At 36.5% G+C, this 18,684-nt stretch overlaps 1 protein-coding gene across 1 annotated transcript in view; it reads left to right on the top strand.

Moving 5' to 3' along the window:
- Positions 1-18,684, top strand: part of LOC121370091 (TPR repeat-containing protein DDB_G0287407-like) — a 32,317-nt gene that overhangs the window by 4,923 nt on the left and 8,710 nt on the right. The window contains exons 3-21 of the mRNA XM_041495192.1: positions 360-491; positions 1,148-1,186; positions 1,709-1,732; positions 2,794-2,977; positions 4,285-4,428; positions 6,651-6,892; positions 7,438-7,599; positions 8,917-9,021; positions 9,113-9,180; positions 9,975-10,059; positions 10,485-10,624; positions 11,407-11,469; positions 12,360-12,408; positions 13,781-13,923; positions 14,739-14,898; positions 15,043-15,138; positions 15,861-16,006; positions 16,473-16,578; positions 17,838-17,987. Coding sequence (XP_041351126.1) covers positions 360-491; positions 1,148-1,186; positions 1,709-1,732; positions 2,794-2,977; positions 4,285-4,428; positions 6,651-6,892; positions 7,438-7,599; positions 8,917-9,021; positions 9,113-9,180; positions 9,975-10,059; positions 10,485-10,624; positions 11,407-11,469; positions 12,360-12,408; positions 13,781-13,923; positions 14,739-14,898; positions 15,043-15,138; positions 15,861-16,006; positions 16,473-16,578; positions 17,838-17,987 — 2,238 coding nt within the window. The remainder of the gene's footprint in view (positions 1-359; positions 492-1,147; positions 1,187-1,708; positions 1,733-2,793; positions 2,978-4,284; positions 4,429-6,650; positions 6,893-7,437; positions 7,600-8,916; positions 9,022-9,112; positions 9,181-9,974; positions 10,060-10,484; positions 10,625-11,406; positions 11,470-12,359; positions 12,409-13,780; positions 13,924-14,738; positions 14,899-15,042; positions 15,139-15,860; positions 16,007-16,472; positions 16,579-17,837; positions 17,988-18,684) is intronic.

Here is an 18,684-nt window from a genome sequence, read left to right as displayed (position 1 = left end):
TTCACATCCTGTAGAAGATGTCCTGGGTAGTGACAGTCCTCGTATGGACGAGACACCTGATGGTGATACATGGAAGCAATCACAACTCGTTCCTCTGCCTTGTGTAAAGATACGGTTTTGACTACGGGAAATGGCTTTGTTGTTAAACTTTGATGACTCTAACATGCCATGGTACACCGTTATTAAAATATTCTTAGGAGCTGTATTCTATATATACCACCTATGGCGAAAATGTTGATCCCCCAAACTCCTGGCTTTTTCAGTCATACTATTTCACGATATCAATTCAAAAACCACCCAAATATTAACACTTTTAAACCGTCTCTTGTATCGGCCACTGCTTTGTGTGTATCTTACAGAGCTATGACGATGAACAGCACCAGAAGCTGGTAGATGCGGGACAGAATGACCTGTCATACGTGGCTGAAAGTGAGAGCACTGCAACCAAACTGGAAACTCTGAAGAACAAAATTGCCAAGATAAAAGATAAAGTATTAAATTGAGTTGTTTTCTTTTATCATTCCGAGTAGATATTTTAGATGAAAAGTTTGTTTTGTTTAACGACACCACTAGAGAACATTAATTTATTAATCATCGGCTATTGGATGTCAAACAATTGGTAATTTTAACGTTTAGTCTTTGAGAGGAAACCCGTTACATTTTTCCATTAGTAGCAAGGGATCTTTTATATGCACCATCCCATAGTCAGGATTGCACATACCACGACCTTTGATGTATCAGTCGTGGTGGTTTTAGATAAAATACCAAATAGAGTAGTTTTATTATACCATCAGTTAAATAACAGTCATTGTTCTTTAAACAAAAACAGGTTCCACTTTGATCATGTATTTTGGTTATTTTGGTTATTTTAAATATTATGTACGTATAGATTCGAATTTGTAATATTAATTTTTGCATGTATTTTGTACCAGTGAGGTTTTAAGGGCTTTGCTTTGTTTCACGTCACTGCGCATGGAAATCAGACGCCATACTTGACCATGCAACTAGCATGCTGTTAAAATCTTAATACTCTGCTAAACTCTAATAAGTTGGCTTCAGTGTTTTATAAGCAAGTCGAATGTCAAAACTATTTCTGAGATTCTTAACACTTTCTGTTGATTTACTATTATATGATTTTGTATTTTAGTGTTTGTCTTTGAATTTCGACTACAAGTCACCGAAAGAGGTTAGTAAAATGTGATATACTCGTTTTGTAACATATGAAAAAAAATACAACAGTTAAGTAAGGGACATCATCTACACCAAAGTAAAAAACAACAATCAAACACAAAATAATAGACCTAAAAAACCCCACGCCAAAAATAACAACAACAACAATAACAACCAAAAACGAAAACGACAATTAAGAAAACAACAAACCCCTCCAAAACCCAACAACAAACCCATCCCCAACCCCCCCCCCCCCAAACCCCCCCAACACCACCAAAAACAGACAAATCAAAACCAAAACCAAAAACGACCCCCCAACCCCCCAAAAACAACAAAACAAACATCCCCCCAAACCCCCCCCCCCCAAAAAAAAAACCCCAACAAAACAAACCCACCAACATTTTCTTTTGTAAAAACCGTCAATATGAACAAATGAATTTTTCTCTTGTATTTTTTAAATGCCAAATTGATTTTTAATGCTGTATACAAACATCTAAACGAAATCGTATAATTATATGATTATACTGTTTATTTTCAGGGTGCCAAGTTGATATTCGATGCTGTATACAATCATCTGAATGAAGTGTAATAGTACTATATGATTATACTGTTTATTTTCAGTGTGAATGAAGTGTTATAGTACTATATGATTATACTGTTTATTTTCAGGGTGAAAAGTTGATATTCGATGCTGTGTACAAACATCTGAAGGAAGTCTTATAATTATATGATTATACTGTTTATTTTCAGGGTGAAAAGTTGATATTCGATGCTGTGTACAAACATCTGAACGAAGTCTTATAATTATATGATTATATTGTTGTATTATCAGGGTGCCAAGGTGGTATTCGACGCTGTGTACAAACATCTGAACGAAGTCTTATAATTATATGATTATATTGTTGTATTTTCAAGGTGCCAAGTTGATATTCGATGCTGTGTACAAACATCTGAACGAAGTCTTATAATTATATGATTATACTGTATTTTCAAGGTGCCAAGTTGATATTCGATGCTGTGTACAAACATCTGAACGAAGTCGTATAGTACTATATGATTATACTGTACTTTCAGGGTGCCAAGTTGATATTCGATGTTGTGTACAAACATCTAAACGAATTCTTATGATTATACTGTATTTTCAGGGTGCCAAGTTGATATTCGATGCTGTGTACAAACATCTGAAGGAAACCTTATAATTATATAATTATACTGTATTTTCAAGGTGCCAAGTTTATATTCGATGCTGTGTACAAACATCTGAAGGAAGCCTTATAATTATATAATTATACTGTATTTTCAAGGTGCCAAGTTGATATTCGATGCTGTGTTCAAACATCTGAACGAAGTCTTATAGTACTATATGATTATACTGTATTTTCAAGGTGCCAAGTTGATATTCGATGCTGTGTACAAACATCTGAACGAAGCCTTATAATTATATAATTATACTGTATTTTCAAGGTGCCAAGTTGATATTCGATGCTGTGTTCAAACATCTGAACGGAGTCTTATAGTACTATATGATTATACTGTATTTTCAAGGTGCCAAGTTGATATTCGATGCTGTGTACAAACATCTGAACGAAGCCTTATAATTATATGATTATATTATATTTTCAGGGTGCCAAGTTGATATTTGATGCTGTGTACAAACATCTGAACGAAGTCTTGCTGAAGGAATCGCCCAATGTGTCCAAACGAGACGCGGATCTGGCGCAGCACGACGCCTTCATTGCCAACAGAAGTTTACTGTTCGTTGGTGGAGACGTCAGTGTCGGCGTCCTCAACAAACACCTCGAGTCAGGTATAACAAGCAACAACTGAGATGTAGACATAATCAGTCATGTTTTCATGTTTCTGCTTAGTTGTTTTATTGGGATATGAGATACTCTATCAACATCTAAAATATGTTGTAAAAAATGTAGTGGTGCTGATTCCAAAACAAATAATAAGAAAAATAGCAGTGTTATAACATATAAGACAAAATTGCCATTTTGGTCAGGTTTTAGCCAAATAAGGATATAATCAGGGATGTGTTTTTTTTTATATATATATATACAAACGGTTTGGTGTTACCTTATTATATGTAATGAGCTTCTGAATATTTTACAGAACTATTTTGTGCTCCATGTCTGTTCAAGAAATAAATGGTTATGTTACAAAGGAATATTAATTTTATTGTATTCAATATAAATAACATGTAAAAAAATTCATGAAAATCGAATATATAAAGCCAAATTATAACATGTCGTTTTATGTCTACCAGTGTTGAGTTTTAACCAACATGTCGTTTTATGTCTATCAGTGTTGAGTTTTAACCAACATGTCGTTTTATGTCTATCAGTGTTGAGTTTTAACCAACATGTTGTTTTATGTCTATCAGTGTTGAGTTTTAACCAACATGTTGTTTTATGTCTATCAGTGTTGAGTTTTAACCAACATGTTGGGCTTAATCACTTTGTGGTTCTAATGAATTAATTGTTAAATGCCTTAAGTTTTATCAGCTTATCATGCCATACTTTCTCAGAAAATATTTCAAGAATTTTAATGGTTGTATAAAAAAAATTTCAGAAGATATTTTGAATAATTTTATTGCTTCAGTTGTGTTTTTCAGAAACTATTTTGACGCATTTTAATATTTGAGTTGTACTTTCTTAGAAAATATTTCGAAAATGTTTTATTGTTTTAACCGCTTTTTTAAAACTCGGAATGTTTCAATTGTATTTTATCAAACAATATTTTATATAATTCGGTTGCTTCAGTTGAATTTTTTTCAAAACCTATTTAAAAGCATTTTAACATATTCAAGAAAACCCAAACAACAACAACAACAACAACAACAACAACAACAAACACAATCGAAATCGAAATGAATAAATTTTTAACGACACCCCAGCACAAAAACTACATTGGCTATTGGATGTCAAAGTATGTTAAATGCAAACATTAAATAATGAACAACATCAATATGAAAATACAGTGTAAAAAACCGTGCAAAAATACAAATATCACAGATAGGTAAAATTAAATTTAGAATAAAATTCAGTATCAGGAAGAAATTGCAACAAAAATTCATCTGTTCATTATGGAATTTTAACGTATCAATTGCAGCTGTAGCCAAGCCAGTGGTGATACTGGGAGCGGCTGGTAGTGGGAAGTCTGCGTTACTGTCTCACTGGTTAGCCGAGCTGAAGAAGAAACCTAACTGTCCAGTGTTGCTGTATCACTTCGCAGGCTCCACCGCAGACAGCACGGGTTGGTTTAAAATTTTATTTTGTTTAACGACACCACTAGATCACATTGATTTATTAATCATCGGCTGTTGGATGTCAAACATTTGGTAATATTGACATATAGTCATAGAGAGGAAACTCGCAACATGTTTCCATTAGTAGAAAGGAATCTTTTATATGCACCATCTCATAGACAGGATAGCACATACCACGGCCTTTGATGTACCAGTTGTGGTGCACTGCCTGGAGCACAGGTTGGTTACACGTTTAGTAAATCTTGTTCTCAAACTAATTTAGCTTATGATAGTGTTCTATATTATTAGTTTTGCTCCTTTTTTATTCCTTTATTCTTTGACGAACATATACACCATATTACATTATATTACAATATATATATAATGTCTTCAAAACAAAGCCGGTATAATTTCGTTATTGAGAAGCCCGAGCGCAACTGCGCCCATGTACCCTTGTCAATTTACTGTCCATCCCCTATTTTGAACAAACTTCGCCATTTTAATTTATTGTATCCAATATTCCCATTTTTCCCAAGTTCCCCATTTACTTTACTGTATCCGAGTTGCAATGATAAACATAATTTCATTTCATATGTTCAGTTTCCAATCTCCTATGCAATATATATATATATATATACTCTTCAAAAGAAGAAACGCAAAACCACATTGTCGTAACATTTGGAGAATTGATTTAATTATTGAATGGTGAGTCCGATAATTACCAAATGTTGCAGGATTGTTCACAATTCACTCTAGTCCATTGTGAGTAAGTGATAGGACACACCACCAAGGTCAAGGTCATCTGGAGCCAATACCGGGTGTGGCCTCCGCGTGTGTTGACAACTGCCTGGCACCGCCTGCCCATTGAAGCAACCAGAGTACGGATGACGTCCCGGGGGATGGTGGCCCACTCGGCCTGCAAGGCTGCTGCCAGCTCGGGCAGGGTCTGGGGCTGTGGTTGTCGCTGTCGGAGGCGTCGGTCCAACTCGTCCCATAGATGCTCAATTGGGTTCAAATCCGGTGATATCGATGGCCAAGGAAGGACATTAATGTTGTTGTTCTGTAGGAAAGCCGTTGTGAGACGTGCTGTTTGAGGCCTGGCGTTGTCATGTTGGAACACTGCGTTGGCGTTGGTCATAACTGGAACGATGTGTGGCCGGAGGATCTGGTCAATGTAGCCCTGTGCATTCAGGTTGCCCTGCACGTGGACCAGGTCAGTTCTGCCAGTGTGTGAGATGGCTGCCCACACCATGACACTACCCTCGCCGAATCTGTCCACTTCCTGCACGCAGTTTGCCGCATAACGTTCACCACGACGCCTATACACGCGACATCTTCCATCATGGCGTCGGAGCAGAAATCGGGACTCGTCACTGAACCACACCTGTCTCCATCGCAGTTGAGGCCATTGTCGATGAATCTGGCACCACTGCAGTCGGAGTCGACGGTGTTGTTGTGTTAAGATGACACCTCGAACTGGACGTCTGGCACGAATTCCTACCTCACGTAGGCGGTTCCGTACGGTCTGGTCGGATATCCTGCGCAAACCTGGTATTGCTGCGGCTGTGGAGGTGGCAGTAGTCAATCGTTCCCGAAGGTGGCGTACCCGGATGTAGCGGTCCTGCCCGGGGGTAGTGACCCGTGGTCGACCGGATCTAGGGAGGTCACGTGTTGATCCATGTTGCTGGTAACGGTCCCACAGTCTGGAGATGGTGCTTGGGGACACATGGAATGCCCTGGCAACGGCCGTTCTGGATTCGCCAGCGTCTAGTCGGCCGATGGCATTGGTTCTCTGCGGTTCACTGAGACGTGGCATGTCCTGGATTGTCAACTGTCGGCCAGATACAGAGGCCAGGCAAGCGAACACCCTGCACTTTTATACTGTCGGTGTTCATGTTGCACGTGCAGACAACGCACGTGCAGTGGTGACATGGTTTGCACGTGGCTGCGTTTTTGCGAATATTCACATTTTGAAACTTTATTTTACAGTAGCTGCGTTTTATCGAATGTAACCGTGGGAATGTGTTTGGGACATGCAATGACCTTATATTCACAAAGCATGAACCGGTAGGAAACATAAAATCGGAGTTATAACCCATTTGTACCCTTTTGCGTTTCTTTTTTTGAAGAGTATTATATATATATATATATATATATATATATATATATATATATAAAAACAATATTCACATAATTAACAAATCTGAATGATGAGTATTTACTTTTACAGCAATAATTCCAACATTACACAGGCTTATTAACGAACTAGAGCTTATAGCTGGCGATTCCAAAAAGAAAACCAAAGATGAACCCGAGGAGATAGAAACTCTAGGTCCAGGACTAACATCGGCGGATTGCGGAGAACTAGTCCAGAAATTTCAAGTCCTACTGGAGAAGGCCTGTAGCAAGAAGAAAGTTGTCTTTGTTATCGACGGGTTAGACAAAATGGAGAATATTTCAAGAATCGCAAAGGTATTACATCAACTAGTCCATGACTCATGCCATTAATAGTTTGTTTTGTTTAACGACGCCACTATAGCACATCAATTAATGGGGTTTTTGTTTATTGTCCCAGATCACAAACACAGCAATGTCAGGGATGGGATCCCTGAATCACTGCTGTACAGATAATAAATGTACAACACATAAATCCACACACACGATTGTTAATCATCGCTTATTGGATGTCAGATACTTGGTTGGTCTTAGACGGGGTACCCGCTACCTTTTCCCATTGGTGACAAGGGATCTTTTCTATGCATCAAACTAACCACAAACTAAGTGACCATTATTGTAAAACAGATTTACCATTCGTTTACAATTAACCGTTATATTAGTTTTACAGCCAGCAATCGATATACGGATTCACTATCATTTCTCCTTTCTTTCTTTCTTCCTTCCTTTCTTTTTTGCTTTCTTCCTTTCTTGACATATTTGCTATTTAGTAATAATGCTAATTGGCTGTGGAGTTCCCAGAGTAACAATACTGCGTAATACATATGTCCGATCTGTTTTAGAGGGTCTTCTGGCTCCCAGTCTCGTACCCACGCGGCACATTCGCCGTGTTCTCTTGCCGTCAAGACGACAGCTGCAACGTAACCGAACTGACCAGTGCTCGCCAGTATGACGTCATCAAAATGGACCCCCTGTCGTCTGACACTAGAAAGCAGATGTGTTTGGTAATTAGCGATTCTGTAGTTATATATGTCAATCGACCGATATCCATATTAGTTATTAACATATAATTAAAGAAAGAATACTATTATGTTATATATTTAAACAAAAGTGCTACAGTACAGCATCGCCAAAGGGATTACTGCATCATCATGTATTAAAAGGATATAAATTACAAATATATCTAACAAAACCAATTGACTCATATCAAAGTAATTTAAAAGAAATAACTAAAAGGATAATTTGTGCACATAGATTAAATATTGAAGCTGGCAGATACAAAAATACCGACAGGACACAAAGGATATGTACATTGTGTAACATTAATGAGATTGAGGATTTATCCTTTCGTGTCCACCATTTTATTAAATTTATTAAAAAAACTAAACTATTTCAACCACCCCAGTGTCTTGAAACTGACACAACTCTTGACAACTAAAACAATAAGGAGATAAATAATCTTGCCAAATTCTTACGACAGGCGAACCAATTTAGAGAACAATTACTTGTACAAGCAAATTAATTATATGTACATATATAATGCTTCTTATATTAGTTGTTTGTATGTATTTGTCTGCAAGTCACTCTCCACCATTGTTCTGCACTATTGTATATTATGGTGTTTTTCATTGTTATAATGCTGATAAGTTGTAAAAACTTAACGCAATAAAAAACGTGAACTTGAACTTGTATTATATATATCAGCGGCACCCAAACTAGAGGCCACAGTTGTTTTACATGCTGTATGACATTGTGTTTATGTCTGTTTACGAAATGTAATAACACAGCTTGTCCATATTGGGGTGTAGGAGTGTATACCCTCTCCCCGTATTTTAAAGTGCCCCAAAAATGCGATGATGAATTCATAAATATAATTATTATCAATATAATTAATGTATTCCGTTTGTATGGGGTGGAGTGGGTGGGTATGGCCGATTGGGTAAGACTGCCTCTATATAATACAGATTCGTGTACTTTGGAATACTGATAGTCCCATTTGTAAGTTGTACACCTTCACTGGAAACATCCTACGTCTATCTCTGAGTGTTAGCATACAATATAGATTAATTCATGTCCCCATGAGACTGCAATTCCTTAAAAGACCCCCCCCCCCCATCGAAAACTTCCACCCAAAACCCCACAAAATGTTCATATAACTAAGTCTATGCTTAGTTATATGTATGAATAAATACCATGACTAGTATAAAAATGATATTAATTTCGTATATGAACTGGTATTAATGTAAACCAAGTTCCGTGTGCATATTGTGGAACATCACTCCAATAATATAGTTCAGTGTTTTATAAATTAATCATTGCAGAGGTTTCTGAAGCTCAACGGGAAGGAACTGTCCCCTGCACAACTCACTAAGATTTTGAAGTCCGAGCAAACAGCCAATCCACTTTTCCTGAAAACTGTCTTGTCTGTAAGTATTTAAAACATACAATACATTATTTAAAAGCGAGCTTTGAAGTAAATTATTTCAGATTACTTATGCTGTTTGTTTTTAATTGCAGGAACTGTGCAAATTTGGACTATTTCGAAAACTAGATGAACAAATCGATTCGTTAGTTAAAGCAAAGGAGTAAGTACATGTACAAGTATATTGGGTCTAGTTCAGTAAACACTCGCAACTTTGCGATCTCGCAATGCACTGCAAAAAAGACTGGCAATGACAATGCGATGGTATTTAAAAGAACTTAAGAGAGCTTTGTGAATTAGGCCCACGATGTGTATTATGTGTGTGTGTATGTATGTATGTATGTATGTATGTATATATATATATATATATATTACGTGGTGGATTGGTATTTTCAGCACTCGCCTGACGTGCTATGGAATTTAAGTTTGGTCACCCTCGGTAAACCTGTTTCTTTTTCTTTTGAACCACAACCGTTATAATAAGGGTCGTGACATATCCTGTTTGTATATAGTAACGTGTATATAAAGTATCGCTTGAAGCTATTTGGTACGAGAAGCTTATGTTACGGCATTTTCTAGACAGAGTATCACAATGAATAAGAGTTTGTTGGACACCAACAATTTTCTCCTATATTTACCTTTGTTTGGCACTCAGTAACTCATGTACTCATATGACTAAACAGATCAATAGCGGGACGCTGTCACAGCTTCGCAATGGTTAATAATTGTTATTTTTATTTTTATATGACCTAAATTGGAGATAAAAGGCAATTATAAATTGAAATCGATGAATTGGGAGTCACGTATAGCAATATAAACTTAATGATCTGATCTAAATGCTTAACTATAACAAATATAATTAGATTGCAGCTTTAATTGCTGATTAATTAACCCATAATGATCTTATGTTCATCAGGTTTCATGAATATTACATTATTTAAAAAATGTACTTTGCAGCACTGTAGAACTATTCAAACACTTGCTGTCTCGCTTGGAAATTGATTATTGTGTCAAAGAGAGCAAACAGAATATCGTCGAGCAGGTAAATATGTATTAATGAACTAACATAATGTGTTATGTTGTAGAGAGAATTTACACAGAACCTCATTTCAAAATATCCATATACGTAATTTATACAAAACGAAACGTTAATTAATTTGGACTATATCGACTCTCTCTTTCTCTCTATCTCTGTCTATCTATCTTTCTCTCTCGCCTTCTTTCCTGTTTCTCCTAATCTTATGTCTGTTTGAACAGTCTCTGTCTCTGTCTGTCTCTGTGTCTTTGTATGTTTGTCTGTCTCTCTCTCATCAAACCTTCCGTAATTAATTCACCCATCTGTCTATGGAACATTTCAGACGTATTTGTTCTTATTGTAATGCAATACCTGTATAACAATGTTTAGAAATGTTTTAATATTTACAATGGCTCCATCACTTGTATTGATATAACACTGTCCGCCAACAGGTGATGTGCTGCCTGTACCTGTGTCACAAGGGTCTGTACGAAACGGAGCTGAGGGTGATGTTCCACATCCCGTCCATCACCTGGTCACCGCTCTACTTCGCCATGTGTAACCTACTCGTCGACAGTGGAGGGCTCATGCAGTACGTTCTTTCAATTGCTCACAGTGCTCGAACTTAAGAATTTGTCACCCACGGCATTTGTTTTTTAAATTGCCGTGAGTGAAACGGTCCACCAAAATGGCCTATGTCAATTTTTAAAAGGTGACTTTTGCAGCAAATAAATATAACTGAAATGTTATTTTGTTGCATGTAGACATATTTCAAATGTATAAATGTTAAATACGCACAGATAATGTACACCAGATATATTAAGTTTGCTATTGTTGAGGAGTTTTACAGACGGCAGTCATTTTTATCGAGCGGCACAAAAGTGCCCATAGTGATGCTCCAAACTCACGACAATTTATATCATAACGACGGCAATTGCATTCAGTGCCGTCAGAACCCTGTGTTCATATAGTATACATTTAAATGTTCTTTATTATAAGATATAGTATGCATTCTATTTGAGTAAATAGGATTTAAATTAAATGGGTCACCCATATTTGGTGGCAACCACACAGTCTATGATTAGTGTTATGGGGTGACAGGAAAAATATAAAAGATGGTGGGGAAACAGATGTGATTGGCGGGGTGAGGAGAGGGCGGGGGGGGGGGGGGGCATGGCCCAATGTCCTATGGCTACACCATTGGCCCATTTAAACACATAGATCTATCTGAATGTGTTGAAGATTACAATTTAATGAACTATTAAAAATTCGTATATACTGATATTGACCCATTTTATCATGCTTGTTTAAAATAAAGTGATGTTCCCTGCAGGCTATAAATATTGGACATTATCCATTATATCATATTTTCAGATTACAATTTGATGAAATGAAGGAAGCAATTTACGACAAATACCTCAAAAATGAAAGCATACGGTAATTATATGACGTTTTTATAGGAATTGTTTACTATTTGTATGGTGATTATGTGATCTTTTTATGGTAATTGTGCGACTTTTTTCTAGGAATTATGTGACGTTTTTATGGGAATTGTTTACTATTTGTATGGTGATTATGTGCTCTTTTTATGGTAATTGTTCGACTTTTTTCTAGGAATTATGTGATGTTTTTATGGTAATTACATGATATTTTTATGGTGATTATGTGATGGTTTTTTATGGTAATTATGTGACATTTTTAATGGGTATTATGTAATGTGTTATGGTAATTTTATGATGTTATTTTATGGTAATTATGTGATGTTTTTATGGTAATTATTTGATATGTTATACTGTCATGCCACGACCAGAAGCGGTCAGGCCCTTTTTAAGGGCCCTATGGGCAACCTAGGGAGACACCCCAGCATCATATAGGTCTAATTAACGAGCTACTCTCGACTCACTAAAATCAAAACCTGTGTTAGCTCTCGATTTTTTATTTTCGACCAACCGTTCAAAATTGCGCCAAACTCTTGTGCCCAGGACAGGCGTAGGGTTTCAAATAGTGTTTCCCGTTTCACCTATGTATTGCAAAGAAGGGGTTTCTTGTATAACATCCGGACCACAAAGACGTAATTGTTAAATAAACAGACATTTGGAATGGCAACACTTTCACGTGTGCAACAAAGGTGCTGGCATCAATACTGTTGACTCGTTACGAGAAATAATAGAATGATTGAATGACTAAATGTTTACCGACACGCCAGCACAAAAATACAAAGTTAATAATAGAGAGAAAGAAAATTAACATAAACTAACATTTTACTGTTATTTTTAATGAGTATATCATTACAAATACGTTTTATTTTTTTAACAACTTATTTTCAGGAAGAAGTATTTAAAGATCCTAATAGATTTCTTTGAATCACAGAGAAAGGTAATAGCTTGGTTTCTCGCATCCTCAAGTATATCGGACAGTGCTATGCCATGAAAGACCGCTATCGAGTGATTATGTTTAACAATGGGAACTGACTCTGATTGTTATACATGTCTATGATAATCAGACAACAGTTTTAGACTAATATTTTGTGATTAAAACCTTCATTATAAAACCTATCTTGATGAGTTCTTATAGTTATTGTTAACTGTTTAGAATCTGTAACTGGTAGTTGTCGACTAAATCGGATAAGAAAATAACGGGTATTTTGTTTTGTTTAACGACTCCAATATTATGGCGATTAGGTGCTCACCATGCGGATGATCCACACTTGCGCGCGCAGAAGGGGGGTGTTAGGGGTCGATCTCCCTGCTCCAAGAAAACAATATTTAAAAACATATTTTTTTCACGAGAGTGTGACCCGACCGCCCTAAGATCTTCGTTTGACACAGTCTTAGACCCATCTGCTCAATTTTCTGTTCCCACACTTCGTTTGATTTTTACTTTTAATTATCTTTTAATAATAATAATTAAATATTTGAACGTTTCTATTTTAAAAACGACAATTTTAGGTACATTAAAAGTGAATAAAAGTTACACACGAATATTTAATGTTGATACAGTATAATCGATTTTCACATTCTGTATGCTATCTTCATACTTGATTTTCACATTCTGTATGCTATCTTCATAATTGATTTTCACATTCTGTATGCTATCTTCATAATTGATTTTCACATTCTGTATGCTATCTTCATACTTGATTTTCACCTTGTGTATGCTATCTTCATAATTGATTTTCACATTCTGTATGCTATCTTCATAATTGATTTTCACATTCTGTATGCTATCTTCATAATTGATTTTCACATTCTGTATGCTATCTTCATACTTGATTTTCACCTTGTGTATGCTATCTTCATAATTGATTTTCACATTCTGTATGCTATCTTCATAATTGATTTTCACATTCTGTATGCTATCTTCATAATTGATTTTCACATTCTGTATGCTATCTTCATACTTGATTTTCACCTTGTGTATGCTATCTTCATAATTGATTTTCACTTTGTATGATGTTATCTTCATAATAGATTTTCACCTTATAGATGCTATCTTCATAATAGATTTTCACCTTATAGATGCTGTGTTCATAATTGATTTTCACCTTTTAGATGCTATCTTCATATATATTTTAACTTTATAGATGGTATTTTTATAATTGATTTACACTTTATAGATGCTATCTTCATAACAGATTTGCACCGTGTATATGCTATCTTAATAACTGATTTTCACCTTGTAAATGCTATCTTCATAACTGATTTTCACCTTATAGATGCTATCTTAATAACTGATTTTCACCGTGTAGATGCTATCTTCAACAATGAACGTCCTTGATCCCAAGTCTAAGCGACCAACGGAAGAATTGCCACTGCTGTTCAAGGCCATGGGAGATAAGAATGGTCTCACTAAAGTATTGACGGATTTACCCATCTTTGGTCGCCTCTTTCTGTGAGTAATATTAACTTCCTCTGTCCATCTTTGCCTTTTCTCTCCATTCTTTCTTTCTTTTCTCCTCTTTGTCAACTGATCGTTTGGACCTTTACTACTGAAGAAAAAAAAAAACTGTTGTAAATATACATAAAACGAATACACCAAAGAAGAGTATTTAACAATTATACATGTAATGAAATATTATGAAGTCTAAAATTGCGGTTTCAGAGGACATTCGAATAATTCTCTCTCTAAGTGGTGTAACATGAACGAAATCGGTCGGGAGGCTTAAAAACTAACTCACCTCTAGGCTCCTATTTGTTATCTACCAAAGATATACTGGATAAGATCAAATCATCAGAGTTAATTTATAATGTCTAACAATTGTTCAAGTGAATGTAATACTAATGTAAGACTATCAACTATCACGACGAAGTTGGCCAACTCGCCGATCTCACTTCTTCTACGACTGTCCAGTTGCTAGTCTGAGCGCTCTTACAACTCCTGCGACCGATTAGTTGTTAATCTGAGCGTACCCGTGGAGTTGATAGGCTTAGCCTAGCATTCGATGCACCAATAAACATATTAAGTCACACTCAGAAAATATATTATTTATTAATAAAATATCCCTGTTATATATTTTGCAATTCATTTTGCAAGCACATTAATTATGTATTTTTATTTCAATATTTTGTTTGTCTTTAATGAGAAAAAACCGTGACATGGAAATTGTGAAAATGCCACCAAAGTGTTTTGTCTACCATACCTTGTCATACCACATTTCTGGAGAAAACACGATTATATACCAAAAGCTTTGTATTCGTTTTTGACAGGGATGCTGAATACGAACTGCTGGAACTGTGGAAGTGGACGGGAAGACCTGGAGATGCTATAGCCAATTTGTACATAGCAGCCATGGATATGCAGATCCCTGAGATTGCTATGGGTGACCAGAGTAAAGACTCGGATGTCAAGAGGGGAGCCGATTTACTGGTAAACAAATAGTAGCATTTGGTCAAACTTGCCCTTTTTAGAACTTTTATGATCACCCACCCTTTTACCAAATCGTGGATCCGTCCTGGTGTAAACATATGGCAGATTTAACTCTGATATACCAATATCAAATTTATATTGCAGAGACTCATGTACCTAGACGCACTGACGTACCTAATGGAACTGGGGCAGTTCCAAGCCGGGAAGGAAATAGTTCTTGAAAAGAGATCGAAAATGTTGGTTAGTAGTGTGTTCATTACCTACCGCCGTGTTATTAGCTTTCGTTATAACACATATATATCGTTATGAAGAGCGCGTTTTATATTGCTAGGTTTCAGACTATCAACTGCCAGCAGAAAGTTGGACAACTTTCTGCTCTCACGACTGTCCGGTTGCTAGTCTGAGCACTCTTGTATAGCCTATTAGTTTTTAACAAAGCGCACCCATCGTAAGTTGGGAGTTAGGGAAATTACAACGCAACTGTCGAGTTGGCCAACTTCGTCGTGCCAGTTGACAGTCTGACATTAATATTACAACCACTGATATATAAGACTTTTCTCAGATGCACCACTTCTTTGTACATCTCAGTATATTTTAAACAGAATTGGCTTTTTGGCCATTCTATTATATAATGTATTATGCTGTAACTGACCACCATTTTAGAACTGAATTGGTGAGCTAGCATTCAGCAATTTAAACATACCATAAAGGAAGACAAAGATTAAATTATGATGCTAAACTCATTTTATTCGTTGACTACAGCACAGTTAATTATTTCAAAGTGGGCATTGTAGATGGGTTAACTGTTAAAAGAAATCATTTATATTATTTAAACTGCTCACCGCCATTGGGAGAAAATACAATGCAGAAAGTGCAGCATATTTTATGTTGTGACAGTTGACAATCTGAGTCTAGTCACTTTGTCTCAATGAGAATTGTATTTCTACAATGGTGTTTTCCAGGAACGGTTTGCAAGTTCCATGGACGAGTCGAAGTACCAGCGTCTTCTGAGCCAGATCCACCTGAAACTAGCGTCTCTCTACACTGACACTCACAGGTTCCAGGAGGCAGAGAAACTACACAAACAAGTACTGCTGTATAGAGAAAAGTTTGTATTATCATAATCCACACACATACACACACACACACGCACACACACTAACACACACACATACACACGCACACACACATACACACATACATACACACATACACACACAAACACACACACACACACACACACACAAAACACACACACACACACACATACACACACATAAAGAAAGAGAGAGGTAAATATATATACAGAGACACACACACACAGAGACAAACAGACAGACAGAAAGATAAACAGAGAGAGAGAGAGAGAGAGAGAGAGAGAGAGAGAGAGAGAGAGAGAGAGAGAGAGAGAGAGAGAGAGAGAGAGAGAGAGAGACAGACAGACAGACAGACAGATGAGAGAGATGATAACGTGATAAAGACAGATAAACAGTATTCCCGTATGTCTTCAGTATTCGGAAACTATATTATTTTTTAAAAGTTGATGTAAACCATTTGAATTTTGATTTTTACAGAGCAGCATCTGACAAGAAACATGCTTCTGAAACCGCCCTGCAAGACTTGGGCACCTCGTATCACGCGTTTGGAATGTTTTATTTCAAAACAGAGCAAATTGATAAGGTAATATTATATTATATTATTTCAATTTTATGTGCCTTTTGTCAAATACAGTACACCTCAAATGTTAGGACAGAATATCGTCGTTGAACTAAGTAAACCTCGTATCTGCATTTTTTAAAATGTTTTACAGGAGAGGAAAAAAGTAACTCTTTTGGTACAAGCTGATTTCCACCTGAGAACTATAACATCAAGATTAAATCAGTTTTAAACTGTTGAATTTTATTTATCAATAACTGAATTTGAATTACAGAAATATCATTTAGATTATTTCACAGCGAAAATCTCAACTAAACGTTTTCATATTAAAAATTTCTCCATTTAGTATGACCAACAGGCCTACATTGGTTTCCAAATTACCTGGATACTTGAGCCTCACCGTGTAATGTGTGTCATATAGACTCCCAGTCTCATTGGATCAATAAGCCTACTTGTGTACTTGACTCACTTTCAACAGTCAAACCTAGGACAGAATAATTACACTTATCTTTGGGGAATACCAGGCGTCTCGCTTTACTTAACACACATTAATTCGTCTTTGTTAAACAGGTTTCAACGTGGTATTGTATACTGATATGGATGCAATGGGGTTATCAATGTTTCTATCTTCGAGTATGTATTAATCATCTATCTGCCACTGTGAGAAATAGTACATAGGAACACACCTTTATTTCTAATCATGCTTGATTCTAGGTGCCCAATTCGTTTCTTACATTGTTTTACATATATAAGTAAAAGGACGTCAATTGCCTTTGCATTTCGGTTATACCTGACAATTTCAGATACCAACAATATGTATATTGGTTCTTAGTAACATCAAAAGGAAAACAAATGTGTCTTACAATAACTTTAATTTGTGGGTAAAAGTATGATTCATTGTAGCTGTCTGTTCTTAGTTTTGCCTCCACAAACGTTCAATATATATATATAGATAGATAGATAGATAGATAGATATATACACACACACACACACTTATTTTTATTACAGTGGATGTTAATATATTATTATTAGTAGCAGTTACTTTATTATTCGTAGTAGTACTAGTAGTAGCATTAATATGATATACATATTTGATTGCCGTTTCCTTTCACTATAGTTTTATATCATGTAACATTATTTTACATTCATGTAATAAAATGTTTTAGGTGTCTAATACGCTTATTTAGGCTAGGTTATGTTATGACTGTATTGTATAACTTTATGTATGTTTTCATTTGACACTTAAAAAACTATTAAATCAATGACGATATTGTATTGACAGGCGATCGAATTGTTCACGAAATCGGTTGAACTACAGCGGAAGACGCACAGCCTCCTTGACGTGGCAGATAGTCTACACAACCTGGGCGTGCTCTGCATCAAGAAGGGGCAACACGCCAAGGCACTGAAGTTGTGTCTCGAGTCACTGCAGGTCAGTCGCATGTTGTGACAGTGGTTCATGAGTGCATGTCATCACAGGTCTACTTGTTCGAATGAGATCTATCCAGTTGCATATTATGACAGTTATTCATGAGTGCACGTCTTTCTTTATTTCATCTTATTTTCGTGCTTATATCCAATTAAGGTTCAAGCACGCTGTTCTGGGCACACACCTCAGCTATCTGGGCTGTCTGTCCACGACAATGGGTTAGTGAGAGAGAAGTTGGTGTAGTGCTCTTACACCTACCCATTGAGTCGTTAACACTCTCTCTAATTGGAAGCCGGTACTGAGCTGCGAAACCAGTACTACCAGCCTTATTTCCGATAGCTTAACCACGATACCCCCGAGGCCGGTGATGAAAGCATGTCATCACAGCTGTACTTATGCTAATGATCTCTGTCCGGTCGCATGTTATCAGAGTGGTACATGAGTATGGGCACTAGATAGACATTATTTTGCCAAATACCCATTCGACTCTGCATTTACAGAGATACGACCCTGAGAATGCACTATAATGTATTACGGTTTTGTCGTTCAGATTTAGCGGGCATCCCTGCATCCATCACTATAATGTATTACGGTTTTGTCGTTCAGATTTAGCGGGCATCCCTGCATCCATCACTCCGGCTCTTAGCGGGAGTGTCAATTGAGTGTGAAATATCACACCTACGCCAAAACCGTAATACAT

This window comes from Gigantopelta aegis, chromosome 4, assembly GCF_016097555.1.
Source record: "Gigantopelta aegis isolate Gae_Host chromosome 4, Gae_host_genome, whole genome shotgun sequence".
Classification (NCBI taxonomy): domain Eukaryota; kingdom Metazoa; phylum Mollusca; class Gastropoda; order Neomphalida; family Peltospiridae; genus Gigantopelta; species Gigantopelta aegis.
Note: the sequence above shows the minus strand (reverse complement) of the source record. Positions and strands in the feature narration are given on the sequence as shown.